The sequence below is a fragment of the Rhamphochromis longiceps genome, linkage group LG23 (assembly GCF_057381845.1).
Source record: "Rhamphochromis longiceps isolate RC_006_pf linkage group LG23, R_longiceps_female_GT1.1, whole genome shotgun sequence".
NCBI classification, from domain to species: Eukaryota; Metazoa; Chordata; class Actinopteri; order Cichliformes; family Cichlidae; genus Rhamphochromis; species Rhamphochromis longiceps.
In genome coordinates this window covers 16,795,242-16,811,497 of record NC_140578.1, presented here as the reverse complement: position 1 = coordinate 16,811,497, position 16,256 = coordinate 16,795,242, and the positions used below count along the sequence as shown (strand labels likewise).

General features: G+C 39.5%; 1 protein-coding gene across 1 annotated transcript in view; it reads left to right on the top strand.

Moving 5' to 3' along the window:
* The window catches only part of nlgn1 (neuroligin 1), a 301,957-nt gene that overhangs the window by 18,049 nt on the left and 267,652 nt on the right, over positions 1-16,256 (top strand). Inside the window, exons 2-3 of the mRNA XM_085398088.1 lie at positions 10,070-11,133; positions 11,878-11,937. Of these exons, the coding sequence (XP_085254214.1) occupies positions 10,596-11,133; positions 11,878-11,937 (598 nt within the window). The 5' untranslated portion in view covers positions 10,070-10,595. The remainder of the gene's footprint in view (positions 1-10,069; positions 11,134-11,877; positions 11,938-16,256) is intronic.

Here is a 16,256-nt window from a genome sequence, read left to right as displayed (position 1 = left end):
AAAGTCTTTGTTGTGGAGTCTGACAGCAGTGGGGAGGAAAGACCTGCGAAATCTCTCCGTCCCACACCGTGGGTGCCGCAGTCTCCCACTGAAGGAGCTGCTCAGTGCTGTCACAGTCTCCTGCATGGGGTGGGAGATGTTGTCCATCAGGGATGACAGCTTAGCCGCCATTCTCCTGTCACTCACCACCTCCACTGGGTCCAGAGGGCATCCTAGAACAGAGCTGGCCCTTCGGATCACCCTGTTCAGTCTCTTCCTGTCCCCAGCAGAGATGCTGCCGCCCCAGCAGACCACACCATAAAAGATAGCTGAGGCCACCACAGAGTCATAGAAGGTCTTCAGGAGTGGGCCCTCCACCCCAAACGACCTGAGTCACCGCAGCAGGTACAACCTGCTCTGCCCTTTCCTGTAGAGGGCGTCTGAGTTATGAGTCCAGTCCAGTCTGTTGTTCAGATGAACACCAAGGTACCTGTAGCTGTCCACAGCCTCAATGTCCATACCCTGGATGTTCAGTGGTTGCAGTGGAGAATGCTTGTGCCTGCGGAAGTCTACCACCAGCTCCTTGGTTTTACTGGCGTTGATCTGGAGGTAGTTCAGCTGGCACCAGTCCACAAAGTCTTGAGTCAGTCCTCTGTACTCCTTGTCGTCCCCATCAGTGATGAGGCCGACTATTGCAGAGTCATCAGAGAACTTCTGCAGGAAGCACTGGGTGGAATTGTGGGAGAAGTCTGCAGTGTAGATGGTGAAGAGGAACGGAGCCAGAACCGTTCCCTGTGGGGCCCCCGTACTGCAGACGACCCTGTCCGACACACAGCCCTGAGTCCTCACATACTGTTAAGTAGAAACTAATAAGTGAAAATATCTAAAAATGTATGAGATGGTGCAGCAGAAAGTGATGAAAAGAGACAAAATTATCAATATTAATGTCAGTTTTTGTGTGTATTTTATAGCAGATAGGAATATGAGAGCGTGATAAAAGACTGTTGCATAACAGATAAGAGAGCATATACATATGTACATTAGAGAGAGTGAATAATGTGCTGGTATCCACATTAACAGGTCTGCAGAGGGTCAAGTATGTATAGAAATAAATCAAGGAGAGGAGCAGGCAGGAAAGGGAGGGGAAATTAATCTGAGGATAAAAAAGAAATGGCTATGAAATGAAGAGATGTGAGTGAGTGGAGGATAGTAGGAAGAGGAAATGGAATGAAGACGAGAGGTGAAGATTGAAGAGGGATTTTCCAGTTGGTTACCCGGTCTCGACCACGTGTGAAATTTGCTCTGAACACCCGGTGGCATTCAATCACCACTCAACTGAAGCAACAAGAAAATTAACACAAAAGTAGAGAGGGGGAAATGGAGGGAATTAAAGAAATAACAGGAAAGTGACAGATTTATGACATTTTATAACAGCATTCTTTAAGCACTCCGTCTGCCCAATAAAACATTTATATTCAAAATATACAGACTGGCTGAAAATAGTTTATAAGTCTTTAAGTCAGCTATTGAGTCTGAAATTGTACTTTTTACAGGAATACAAGTGAAATATTCAGCCAGTGAGGTAATTGTATTTTTCATATTAATTTATTTCATTTTCTGAGCAGTCTCATATTTTGAATATTTTATCACTGCACTAGAAAGTATTTTTCTACATTGTTTCAGTAATTTATACTTGTTATTGTAAATGATAACGCGACGAGAAATTGCTGTGAAAACAATTGCAGTTATTTCCTAATTTTTGCAGACAATGTGCTCTGAAGCATGTCAGGATGCTAGTGACTTGGTTTTATAATATATAACCTATTGTTATAATTTAATAGAAAAACAGTTGGGGATTGAAATGCATGTTGCATCGTTTAAACTGCTGTGAATTTATTAAAGTATTAAGTTTGTATTTTATCTTCTTTCTTAAGATTAAAAAAGGCCCTGCAAAGACTTAAATGAACAATAATGCACCTCTTTGACAACTGTTCTGGCAGTTCCATAATCTTAAGAAATAAATGAACTGTATTCATTGACGTTGTCAGAAGTTATGAAAATAAAATGGGTAACCAGTAATTTTATCTACTCTTGGACATTAATCACCATCTGTAGTGAAGTGTTCTGCAATAAGTCCTGCAATAAGTGCAGTAAGACTGACACATAGAATTATATGAAGCGTTTTGAATTTAAAAAATACAGGGGATCTAACTACAGACTAGGGGTGGAGCCGAACCTGAATACAGTATTTGGATAGGCACAAATAACGTGTTTTTTACGAATATTTATTTCAAGCAAATACTTTTAAAAATTTTGTATTCGGTAACAAGGGAAAACTTTATATCAAAAAGCTGAGTTTCCTTATGAGACTATTTTTTTTTTGTCTCAGATTTTTATGGATGGTATACATTTTCTTAGTTTGAATCAATCATAGCGTTGAATCCAAAAAAACACCCCTGCATTGCTTGATCCATGAAGGCTCAGAGTCGTTGCTATATTGGAATACTTCTAAGACATAAACTCTGTCCACTGTATTGTGTTTGAGTTCTGTAAGAACTGCTGGAAGTTTAATGTCAATGTAATTTCAATTTTGTTGCCAATGTGGCTGAAATCTATTTTTAGACCAAGTGGGAATAAAATTTGAAACATTTTCTTCATGTCTGTGAAGTTTCTCAGTCATCCAGGTCATCGTAGTCTAAGGACCTTGGAAAGAAAAGCGTCTGGACTTCTTTAAGTTGCTTGAAGACGTTTCACCTCTCATCCGAGAAACCTTTTCAGTTTTAGGGTCAAATGTGCTATCCGAGGGAAACCAACTCTTTAGGCTGTTTTCACACAGGGCTTAAATCTGGGCTCAAATCTTCATATGAACTGGTTTCAGTAGGGCCAGCTATATTGTGTGAACCCTCACTAGCAATAGCAATGCACTCTATAAAATGCATTCGTGTATAACACTGGTCATCTGCCTCTCACCAGCTGCATAAATGGAACGGCATCAGGATGAGTTTCTTTTTAATATATATTTATTTATTTTATGGCTAGAAAGGGAAGAGGCAGAGAGTGTAATTAGTAATGGACAAGTTATTTTAAAAAGTAACTAAATAAATGATTACTTGAATTGAAAAATGACAAGTAACCTCACCAGTCATATCAGGAAACTAACCTGCATATTTCAATGGGTTACTCTGTGTTGTTACAGCAAACACATCCCAAGGTAAACTTTGACAGCTTTTGTCATTTCTTTCTTTCTTTGTCAAGTTCTTCTTTGAACTTACCTAATTGCGTTTCAGCAGGACAAAAATGAACCCAGGAGAGGAGACAAAAGCCTAGAGTGTAAAGACTGTCATCACAATGACAACTATAATCAAACAGAGTACTTAAGAAAAATATAATCTTGTGGCTATAACGATTTTGCTTTAGATTTTGCATTTTATTGTATTTTGATTTAGTCAGCTGAGAGATAGAGATGCACAGTTAACATTGTGTATGCAGCAAACACATATTAGTACGAATCAACATTGCAAAAGCAGAAAATGAACACCAACAGTAATACATTCAGATAAAAACGAGCCCAAATTTTATAACACAGCAGGACAAAATTGAAAATACCTTGAATTAAAATTGGTCTTCAAAGAATGAAAAATGAACATGGCTATATATAGAAGAAAAAAACACACAAAAGATTGGATGGAGACAAACAAGCTTCTTAGACGTTAGATTTGATCTGATGACAGGCTAAGCATAAATTGCAGGAGCTATTGGCAGCTGCACATATACACAACATGAAATGAGGCTGGCATGTCTAAGTTGATAGCTGCTGACTGAATTAGCACCTCAAGTACTGATAAATTTCTCTCTGCAATTTAGATGGATTTATAATCCTGCAAATTGCATTAAAATTTTGGCTAGATAGTTGCAAGATCACTGCAGTACCATTGCCACCAAACAAATCAAGTAGATATAACACAGCTGTTTTGAAATAATCACTTCATGTGTTCCTGTCTTTAGTAGTAGAGTTTCCCGTTCTTTCCATGCAGATGCATCAATTACAGATGATGACTGCTCTGTGTTTACCACCCATGAGGGAGACTGTTGTATTTAGTGACAGTGTCATATCATGCTGTCTACTCTCCACACAATGTCAAACTCTGCCTTTATACACACAGATATTTAGTGTGTACCAGCCAGAAGAGATGTGTTGTAAGTGTTGTGTTATGTGCTCGTGACCTCAGGATTCTGGCTACGTGTGTCATAGTCTCAAATGTCCTTTTAAAAAGTTTTTCTTTAGCTTTTTATGAGTTTTGGTGTTTTGTTTTTTACCTAGTTTGTGTGTCTCCTGTTTTTGGCTTTCTCACTGTCTGTCTGCTTGCATTGTCTCATTTGGTAATTGCTTTCTTTGTCTTTAGATGTTAATTTTCTGTCTTTGTCTTCTCTACCATCTTCAGGATTGGTTGGCATCTAATTAGTTTCACCTATATTCTGTTAGTTATTTAGTTTTCTATTAGTTTTTTTTTAATGCTTCACCTTCACTCCCACATTGTGACCATTCAGCTGACTGCAGCCTGCCTCCCATGAGGCCTCAGAAGAAATAACAGCAGATGCAAACTGTCACATTTGAAGGTTTAAACTGAAAATATAGAGGACCTAAGAAATAACCTCCTTACATTGTGTCATATTCACAGTATGTTTGTGGGTTGGAAACTAAGTAGTAATAGGAGAAGAATTTTACTGTTTTCAATAATTTTTCATAATTATCTCATAACATACAGACAGCCATGATTTTTTTTTGTTCTTAATTAGCCATTATGTCTTTGTAAACTCACACATGTTGTCTTACCAGGTTGAACATATTAAACCTTAAAACAAAAGGAAATGCACTCATTTCCAAAGCTAGATTACGTGCTTTACACTTCTTTTCAGGAGATGATTGGCATCATCTTCAGCTGTTTCTTTTAATTATTTTTTAAGCATGTTTTTAGTCTATACAGATCTGTAACTTATTTTTATTAGTTTAACTTACATTTTTCCCTTTTAAAAATATGGCTCTGGTTTGGACAGATGACAAACCACACACAGCCTTACAACGGTCATGAGATTTTACCGCAAATATCTCTAAACACTTGAAAAATTAATGAATTCAGTATTGTCACTTTTTACAATAATTAAATGAGTAAAGAGAAAGGACAAAGCCATGAATAGATAAATATAAAAAAAATATTGAATATTAAAAATTTAAAATATTGAGATTGTTTTTTAGTTTTCTCTGATCCAAAGTATGGGAGTCATATTGTAATGTTCAGCTCCAACAGCCCTCTGTGTTTGCAGCTGCTGTAATTTTCCATCATTATGCAGAAAACGTGGGTATATTCCACTAGTTCCCTTGTTTGACATGATCCAAAGGGACTATTTAGCATGCTTCAGTTTGCTAAAAGTAAAAGAGGTTTAGTAGGCAATTCTTCTGTGTCCCTGAACAAATAACAAAAACTGCTGACTTTTAAAGGCGGCCAACGAAGCAGTTTATCCTCTGGCATCAACATGGCTGCCAGCATAATTTTATACAATGAATATGGATGGTATACAACTGGCCTATGTGTAAGAAAGAAAATAATTCAATCTAGAGTCAGTCCTTTTTTTAAATTATTTTAAATTTTCAGTGTATACGTTAGATTAACTACAAATAATAGTATACTGAATATTAAATGTGGTCATGTGTTGGTAGTTATTAGGATTTCTTTGAAGATGCATGGCTCCAGATATATTGTTTGTTTTGGGTTTTTTTTTAAATAATTAAAAAAAAAATTTTTAAATGTCTTCAGCAAAATCATTTGGTGTGTGTGTGTGTGTGTGTTGTTCATAAATCAGAAGGTGATGTTCAGAAGAAAAAAAAGAAGCACTTATCCAATTCACACTCACTGGGGGCATGGGTGTTGACCCTATTCCAGCTGTCATAGGCCAAGAGGTGGGGTACAGCCTGGAAGGTTGCAAGTCCATCACAGGGCTAACACAGAGATAGACACCCATTTTTGCATTCCCGTTTACAGACAGTTTCATATTACCAATTACCCTAACTGTAGCTACTACACATCATTTGACATCATAATGGTGTGGGTCCTTTCAGGAGTTTTTATTCCTTAAGCTGATGAATTAAAGCAAAATTGAGATATAGAAGAAATACATTGACACAGTGAGAGGGCATCAGCTGTATTCAAAAAAAAAAAAGAAAAGCATTATGCTAACACAATGTTTTCAACAAAATATTCAGTCTTGCAGGATAGTGACAGTAACTGGGGCTGGGTAAGATATTATCAGATATTAATATGTAGGATTGTGCATCAGTCAACTTAGCCTCCTTAGATTTCCTGTTTGTGTATGGACACTTAGGTTCAGGTTCTAGTCTTCCCTCATTGTCGTGTTTCTTCCGTTAATCACAGTTGTACTTGCTTGCATGATCAATCAGTCTTTCATATACAGATATACACATAAACTTTTAGGAGTATAACATGTTAGTGTTTTAGTGAAAATGCAGTTCTGTGTTAATTTTAGCTAGTTTGACAGTTTGCTGTGTGTGTGCAGTTAACACTAGGAAGGCCCAGAGCCCAGCCATTTGGCTTTTCTACCTTTAAAACCCGGAGAGCAGCCAAATGGCTGGTAGGCTTTTAGCTAAGCTTTAGCTTCAGGCAAGTGGAAGCTAAATTGGCTAGTCATTCATATGTAAATTGGGTTGTTACCTGGGAATTCTGGAGGGAGGGGAGTGGGGGTGTGTGGATGAGGGGGTGGGGGAGCTGCTAAAAGCGGTGAGCTTCCTTTTGTTTCATCTTGATGCATTCTCAATCATCCAGGGAAACAAATCTCCAAAAGTCACCAACTTGGAGTGTTTCAGTTTGCCATCTTAGGGAGAAATCAACACACATGGGTGTATGTCCTTTGTTGCTGAGATTTATTGATAAAAACAGTACAAAAAATCAACCATTTGTACACATTTTTACAAATAATTATAAAAAGTGAGTGAGTACATTTCAACATTTTCAGCAATCACTCACAATCCTGGCACTGCCATGGTATCTGTAGTCTGCATTTACCTTGGCTTGGCTTCCTGATCAATTGTCCACTACCAAAAGGAAGCCAAGCCCTGTGATCACACCTTGTTTTGTTGTAAAGGGTGGCAGGGCTTGGCTTCCTTTTGGTAGTGGAGCATTGATCAGTCGTCCATTGTGGCATCAATGTGATCACACCTTGTTTTGTTGTAAAGGGTGGCAGGGCTTGGCTTCCTTTTGGTAGTGGAGCATTGATCAGTCGTCCATTGTGGCATCAATGTGATCACACCTTGTTTTGTTGTAAAGGGTGGCAGGGCTTGGCTTCCTTTTGGTAGTGCGTACGCTTCTATTGGGGTGAAAGGGAGACAGGTCCCCACCTGTTCTTCACGCCACACTGTGCCATCTTTCGCTGTCTCAGTCCCCAAACAAGCTCTCTTTTTAGGTGCAGAAGCAGTCTCCTCATCTGCAGTGTGAACAAATTCAAATTGTGAGCAATGGGAAGGTCCAGTATCTCCTCCTCTGTATCAGAATAATGTCTGAAATATCTTACTTACAAACTACATCCACTTACTTATTTGAAATGAAATAGGAAATAACATGAAATGCAACTAACCGGAAGACTGATCAGACAGCTCTGAGTCCGAATCCGGCTGAACTTGTAGGTCTTCTCCATCCGAGTCACAAGGGTCGACTTCCCTCAGGATCATTTCCAAGGCCTGCTGAGTGGTGAGTCTTCTCTGCATTTTCTTTCCTTGGAGAGGAGGTCCGTACACCACAGAATTCTTCAGGGCAATGAAGGATTAGGCTAAGTGTAGTGAGATTGTATCATATATATAGGGCTTGGCTTCCTGATCAATGCTCCACTACCAAAAGGAAGCCAAGCCCTGCCACCCTTTACAACAAAACAAGGTGTGATCACATTGATGCCACAATGGACGACTGATCAATGCTCCACTACCAAAAGGAAGCCAAGCCCTGCCACCTTTTACAACAAAACAAGGTGTGATCACATTGATGCCACAATGGACGACTGATCAATGCTCCACTACCAAAAGGAAGCCAAGCCCTGCCACCCTTTACAACAAAACAAGGTGTGATCACATTGATGCCACAATGGACGACTGATCAATGCTCCACTACCAAAAGGAAGCCAAGCCCTGCCACCCTTTACAACAAAACAAGGTGTGATCACATTGATGCCACAATGGACGACTGATCAATGCTCCACTACCAAAAGGAAGCCAAGCCCTGCCACCCTTTACAACAAAACAAGGTGTGATCACATTGATGCCACAATGGACGACTGATCAATGCTCCACTACCAAAAGGAAGCCAAGCCCTGCCACCCTTTACAACAAAACAAGGTGTGATCACATTGATGCCACAATGGACGACTGATCAATGCTCCACTACCAAAAGGAAGCCAAGCCCTGCCACCCTTTACAACAAAACAAGGTGTGATCACATTGATGCCACAATGGACGACTGATCAATGCTCCACTACCAAAAGGAAGCCAAGCCCTGCCACCCTTTACAACAAAACAAGGTGTGATCACATTGATGCCACAATGGACGACTGATCAATGCTCCACTACCAAAAGGAAGCCAAGCCCTGCCACCCTTTACAACAAAACAAGGTGTGATCACATTGATGCCACAATGGACGACTGATCAATGCTCCACTACCAAAAGGAAGCCAAGCCCTGCCACCCTTTACAACAAAACAAGGTGTGATCACAGGGCTTGGCTTCCTTTTGGTAGTGGACAATTGATCAGGAAGCCAAGCCAAGGTAAATGCAGACTACAGATACCATGGCAGTGCCAGGATTGTGAGTGATTGCTGAAAATGTTGAAATGTACTCACTCACTTTTTATAATTATTTGTAAAAATGTGTACAAATGGTTGATTTTTTGTACTGTTTTTATCAATAAATCTCAGCAACAAAGGACATACACCCATGTGTGTTGATTTCTCCCTAAGATGGCAAACTGAAACACTCCAAGTTGGTGACTTTTGGAGATTTGTTTCCCTGGATGATTGAGAATGCATCAAGATGAAACAAAAGGAAGCTCACCGCTTTTAGCAGCTCCCCCACCCCCTCATCCACACACCCCCACTCCCCTCCCTCCAGAATTCCCAGGTAACAACCCAATTTACATATGAATGACTAGCCAATTTAGCTTCCACTTGCCTGAAGCTAAAGCTTAGCTAAAAGCCTACCAGCCATTTGGCTGGTGGCGGGTTTTAAAGGTAGAAAGGTAGAAGCCTGGGCCTTCCTAGTGTTAAACAGGATTACCTCAGTGTATGAAATTGAAGGTGAGCTCATCCAGATGGAACAGTGACTACTAAGAAGTGTGGGAAAGGTAGAAAACCACATAGTGTGAAGGACATACCTTCATGTTCGACAATTTCATGCACACACACAAACACATAGTGGCGTAAAGGGTGAAGTAAAAATTGTGTGTTACCTTGTTTCAGCTGGAATTAATTTGTGTTACTACCATATATCTCATTAGACAGACTTACTGGGAGAATGGTAAAACAGGCAAAGTTTCTGGGGAATGTTAATACAAGGTCTGTGACATGACACAAACTGTAGCCACCTGAATGAAGTTCCTTGCTACATACCCATTTACCATCTCCAAATTTTGCCTCTCCATAACATGTGGTACACTGGCACTAATGATGTCACAATATCCACTTTCATTGAAATGACCTGTGGCTTTGACTGTAAGCCTTGTTGCTGCTGGGATCCAAGTTAAGGTCTGTCTAAATATCAGCCCCTCTCGGTGGGATGGAGTGTCACACAGTCAGTAGTGTATACAATTAAACTCTACATTATAATTTGTTGCCATGCATGCTGATTGATACCTTGTGTGTTGCTGAGGAATGTTATCTCATGTAACCATCCGTGCATATGGGTATGAGACAAATTAAATGGCATGTCTACAATGCTGTGAAGTAAGAAAAATAATTTTGTACATTTAAAATGGTACTGGTTAAAAATGGTCATTGCCTTCTTAGTGTGAATGCTAAAGGTGTGTTTACTGTGTTGCAGGGGACCAACTTTGGACTTGACTCTTCACAGTACAAGTACCTACTAGACCCACTGCACTGCAATCGCTGCTTCTGCCGCTGTACATGGCAATATGGAAACCATCACCACTGACTGGCTTGTCTATCTCCTGAGAAGTGGTGCCTAAAGATGAAATCTTCAGTGTTTTCTTCTTCAGTCCAGTGATTGTTTACAGGACCTTTTTGAGGAATATATTTCCATACTGTGAGGAATATTTCACAGATTTTCTTTCACCAATTTGGAGGAAACTGATGGCTGCTACAGTTCTACTGGATGCTTTGCAGTGCTTTGGTTTTAAAACGGATCATTAGCATCCACAACCCTCATTTGCTCCGGAGTTACCAATTTCCTTATACCTTACTTTTGTATGAATGTCAGTTTTGTGATTGTGTTTGTGTTTGCATCTGCATGGTATAAGTGAGAAAAAGGAAATAAGTAGTTTGTTTCACGAGCAAGAACTGGCCAAAAACAGAGAAAGCAACCAAGTGTAAAACGTGGGACAGCAGCCATGTTCGAGTGGAGGCAGCATTCGAGGATTGGATGTCGGCTACTTCAGAGTGCTACATGTGGGAGCAGAAGCATGGGATATGTAGGTCTAGAAGGTTCCTTAAAGGCTGGCTGGTGGGTATCCACTCTAATATGGCTGGGATTGCTGCTTCTGCAGGCATGTCCAGCTGTTGTGTTAGCTCAGAAACTTGATGAGAATGACCCAATAGTAACCACAGCCAATGGCAAGCTTCGTGGTATCAAGAAGGAGCTGAACAATGAGATCCTGGGTCCTGTCATACAATTTCTGGGCGTTCCATATGCCGCTCCACCTACTGGTGAGCGCCGCTTTCAGCCACCTGAGCCAGCGGCACCATGGCCTGACATTCGCAATGCCACACACTTTGCCCCAGTGTGTCCCCAGAGCATCGTCGAGGGCCGTCTGCCAGATGTCATGCTGCCAGTGTGGTTTACCAACAGCATCGATGTGGTGTCTACCTACGTCCAGGACCAGAGCGAGGACTGCCTCTATCTTAACATCTATGTTCCCACTGAGGATGGTGAGTTTGCCTGCAAGCCCAGGGTAGGATGGCTGAGTACAGAGGGAGGTGGGGCAGAGAGAATTAAACCCACAACCTTCTGATAGAGGAAAAAAAAAGTGTTGTTGGGGTGTGTTGTTACTATGTGAGAGTGAATTTCTGTTTCTGTCCTTGTATGTCTGTCATTAGAAGGGAAAGCATGACCTTGTGCATGTTAAATGTGCATGATATTTCTTATACTACATGAATGTGCAAGAGTGACGTGTGAAAGAGAGAACAGTGTGCATACTTTTAATTTCACTCCACATCTGCCTCAATATTTTTTCTTCCACATTCATTCTTTCAGACTTTTTGAACAGATTTTCCTCTCAGCTCCTCTTTTTTCTAATTTCTTTATTTGCCCTGCTCTGCAGGCCCCCCCCCCCCACTCTCATGTCTGCAGCTCATCATAGCGTATTGTGCTCATCCACAATGGCTACAGTTCATTAAACAAGACAGTTGTTGTCATGATCATCACCGATTGATTTGGCTGACTGGCTGAATGACTGGCTGGCTGGCCGACTGATAGAGTGAATACTGCTCTGATTGAGCTGGTGTTATTCATTCTTTCCCCCTGTCTTTATTTCTCCCTTCCTTCCTCTCCAAGTCTTTTTCAGTCAATCAGCGCTGCGTGAGTGTTCATGTGTGCGTGTGCATGCCAGCTCCTGTGTGCACTGCGCGTCCAGGGGCTCCATGTTATTCTTTAGTTTTCTATTCATTTTACAGTCAAAAGAATATCCAAGGAATGTGCCAGGAAACCGGGCAAGAAAATATGTAGACAAGGAGGTATGTATGATCTGACTCCAACCTATACAATGCCACAGAAAGAAGAACACCCTGCAAACAGGAAGAAAAAAGAAGAGCTATATGTTACAGCATGAGAGAGAGAGAAAGTGTGAGAGAGAGAGAGAGAGAGAGAGAGAGAGACTGAGCGAGAGAGACTGAGATGGAGAGAGAGATGTGAAATCAAGGTCTACAAGTTATTAGAGTCTTTACTCTGCTGGTTTTTAGAATGCTGCAATTAAGAGACTGGGCCTTTTAAAACACTACCTGAAAGTGAATTTAGGGCCAATTTAAAAAACCTTAAGAAGAAAGTGAAAATGTCAGAAGCAGTATTCTCACTGAACACAGCTACTGCATTTCAGAAAGTATAAGTGCGCACATCAGGAAATACTTTTTTGTCATTTGTCAGGTCTTGTAAAGACCCTCTGATATACTCAATGTAATAACAGCAACATACTTGCATCTAAAACCCTGAATAAGACAAGTAATTTGCAGACCTTGTGATGGTGGATTGATGTGAGGTGTGTTGCACCACATCCCCAGTACTCATGTGTGCTCGCGTTGGTCAGCAATAGTGGGGGATTTGATTGGCTGCCAGATCATAGGTCAGGAGGTGTGCAGTAATTATGGCTGATGTGTCGCAAGATAGCAGCATATTAGATCATACACACTGTCACAAACACACATGCACACACTCACAATGATGTAGTTGTATGCAGTGTTAAATAAGATGAGCTCAGGCTGGACCTTGACTGTGTAATCTCCATTAAAAGAAAGCAGAGCTATGTTCTGGTTGGCTCTGGCTACTGTATCAAGCGCTGTTTCATCAAGATAATGTCCTCCACCTCCTCTCTGTCTTTCTCTTTTAGCCTCTCCCTTCTTGGCTGTGTGTGCACTTTTTTTCTGTATAGATATTTTTGAGTCAGAGTGAGTGACAGAGAGAGCAAAAGCGAGAGAGGGGGAGAGATGTGCTGACAGCGTCCTTGATAAGTTCTGGGTGTTAATGTCATTGTCTTGGCAGCAGTCAGCATTATCGCTTATTGTATATTTCCTTTTTTCGTACTAAATAGATACGTGCACATTATAAATTCACTGCTCTTCTTCGCCTCTAACATGTTACACATACAAATACACTGAAAGGAAATGCACTGACAGATTACAGAAGCTTATTTAATGTTCACACACCATGGAAAAATCATAATTCAGAAAACAAGATTTTGTGATTTGATAATAAAGGAAGAATAGCTGTGAAACACAGTGTATTGCACAGAAAAAGAAAAGCAAGATCACAGAAATGTCCCTTAGTTACAGGAGAAGTTGCTTTCCTTGAGTTTGTTTCTGTGTCTGCAGTTTGCCACCCAGTAACTATGCACAAAGTTGAAAATAACAATAATTATTTTACAGTATACAAGAAGACACATTAATTTAGATATTCAATACATGGAAAAGCCCTAAATAAAAGTGACATGAAGAATACAGATCCTAAGACAATACTCTATGGTCTATAGAATTAAACGTTTTTTTTAAAATATATTTTTTGTTTTTTATATTTATAAAATTGATAAAAGTGAAATTTTAGCCTTACGTAAAAGGCACAGGTCGGAAGCAATTTTTTAGAGACTAAAAAGTGACATTTATCGACCAGAACTTAGTAGTCTTACATCCTAGAGACATCACTTCTGACTGGTAAATTAAGTCTGAAGTGCTCAACTTCATGTTTTAAAATTATATTATCTTTCAGAACAATACATTATCTAAAGCAGTATGCCTCAATTCTGAAAATGTTAGTACATCAATTGCTTACTTGTTTTCCCGAATAACATTTTATGCAAAAAACCCCAAAACAAAACAAGAAAAAAACAATTTTGATAAGAGATGATGCCATGGATATCAGCCGATCCAAGCAATCCATCTAAGTAGATAGTCAGTATTCATGTAGTTCAATCACTGTGACATGGGAAGAAACTGTTGGAATTCAAGTAATTTTACTGTCTAGTGTAATCTGTAAGAAGTCATTATTCTAAAGATTTAATTTCACTATTTACATTTTGTGCATAAACATCTAAACTGAGGTCTGAATGATGGAGGGTCACTCATTTTTCGTCTTCTGCTACTGGCCTGCGATTTACATTTGACTTTTTATTTATTGTTAACAAAACACATCTTCCCCAACTATACCTTTTCTATAGTTTGTCATAAGAATGGGTTTCCCATAATGTTAGCCATATTGAAATCTATTCGCAATTAAATTGAATATAATGAGAATTTTCAAACCCAAGATACTGAAGAAAAAAAAATGGCTTTATAGTGTCATTAAATGTTGACATTCTTACGTGGCAATAGTTCTCTGTGCACGACTGTGCTGGGCAGTTGAGCCTGGGTTGAACACCAAATCGTGTCTTGCTACTGATGCTAACCACGGACATCCAATTGAAGTCTGCACTTTTCAGATGAATATTTCTAGGCAGAAATGACTAAAATGTACCACACGTTTCATTTCTCAGGAATCATGAACATGTATTGGGATGGTGTTCTTCAGTACATGTGCATGGCTTCTATATTCAGATATTACAATTAAAGTGTGCGTTGTTGAGTTACTAGCCATGCTGTCCAGGCTGGGATATCAGTTTTACAGCATCAGATAATGTTTTCTGGTACATCATTAGAGTCTAATGTCAGTTCCGCAGTGATGGTGGTGGTTTACTTTAAAGAGGCAAAAGCTATTTCAGTGGATACTTTTAGAACTTGAGTCATTATCAGTGACACAGTAGTGCAGTGTACTCAGTGGTGTGTGGGGTGAGTGGATAGATTATGGTGAGTGACTAGGTAATTTCATGGCTAGATGTGTGCAGCCACAGTGATGGATTTTATAACATGTTTGGATAGGAAGTGGAAATGGGGTATTATTAATAAAATCAACTATAATGTCTTCATACAAGTGACATATTGACAGGCAATACACTACAAATATTTTGTGATAAAAAGCACATTTTAGCTCTCAAGTTTTTCCAAAGGAAAATGATCAGGTGCACCTGCAGAATTATAGTGAATATGTGAAACTTAGGATTTCATCTGCATAGGTGAAAATTTGGAGGGCAATCTTACAGCGTTCCCAAATGCTTCAGCATCCACTGATCAATAACTACACGGTTGCTGACAGATCTGTAGATAACTTATGATGCACAAAACACATCATGGAACATATACACTGTTTATTTTCGGTTTTAGTTCCGTAACAGTTTGTATAACACTTATACCTTCAGCTAACATGAAATTCTGATGTGCTTTTGTTAATGGCTGTTCTCCACACCATCATGGAAGACTTCTTAATGGACAAAACAAAGAAAAACTGTATGACTGAGGTGATTAGAAGGAAAGCTAGCGATGGAAAGCTATGAAGACATATGACTGTGTTAAAGAAGAAGATATGGGGTAGTATTAGAAAGACAGACAAAAACAAAGTAAGAGCAGGACACACGCAGCCAAACAATAGAGCAGCGGTGAAAGTGAAGAAGGCAGAGTGTAATTGCTGTGGGATTTGCCTCTTTGTCCACATAAGGACTATTGTACTGTCCTGTGTCACACAGGTTCAAAGAAATCTTCTGTGGTTAAAAGTAGTGCTTTTTGATGTCTCTGGGATGGAGTATGACCATTAAGTTATCACATGCTGGGATAATGGTTTCTGTGTTGAGATCAGAGGTAGCAGCTCTGTGGTTGGTCTTCGTTCTCTGTGCATGCATTCACAATTCATTTCTGAAAATGAAATAAATGAATATGAGTGGCTTGAAATTCAATTATGGAATTTCAGACTTGGGTTAAGTAAAACTCATTCTGATGCATGAGTCAGATGTATTTATGGCTATGGAGGGCCAAGCCTTCAGTACGTTTGGGGGAAATGCTCTTTTTGCTGCATAGAACACACTCAATACCAACTCTGGGGGGAAAAAAACAAAAACCTTTTTTGATAAATAAGATAAATCTGTAGACTTTTTAATGATTTCCAAAAATGAAAAAACAACAAGGAAACAAAACAAAAAATAAATAAGATAATGCAGTTTGCAGTTTGAAGGAAACACTGCAGGACAAAAAAATTTTTTTCATTTCTTATTACCTGTTATATATTTTTACTACTCTTCACATAAGGCCAGAGCTGACTCAACTGTGTGGGTTGTCAAAAGACATCATGACTACAAGCACAAGCCAATATGGAAGCAGATGAGATGCGGTGAAGGTAATATTATTTAACACAAATCTTTACATTTCAATCCATAAGAACAAATGTCTTAAACTCACATGCTGACAATATTAGCACAGAACTGTGT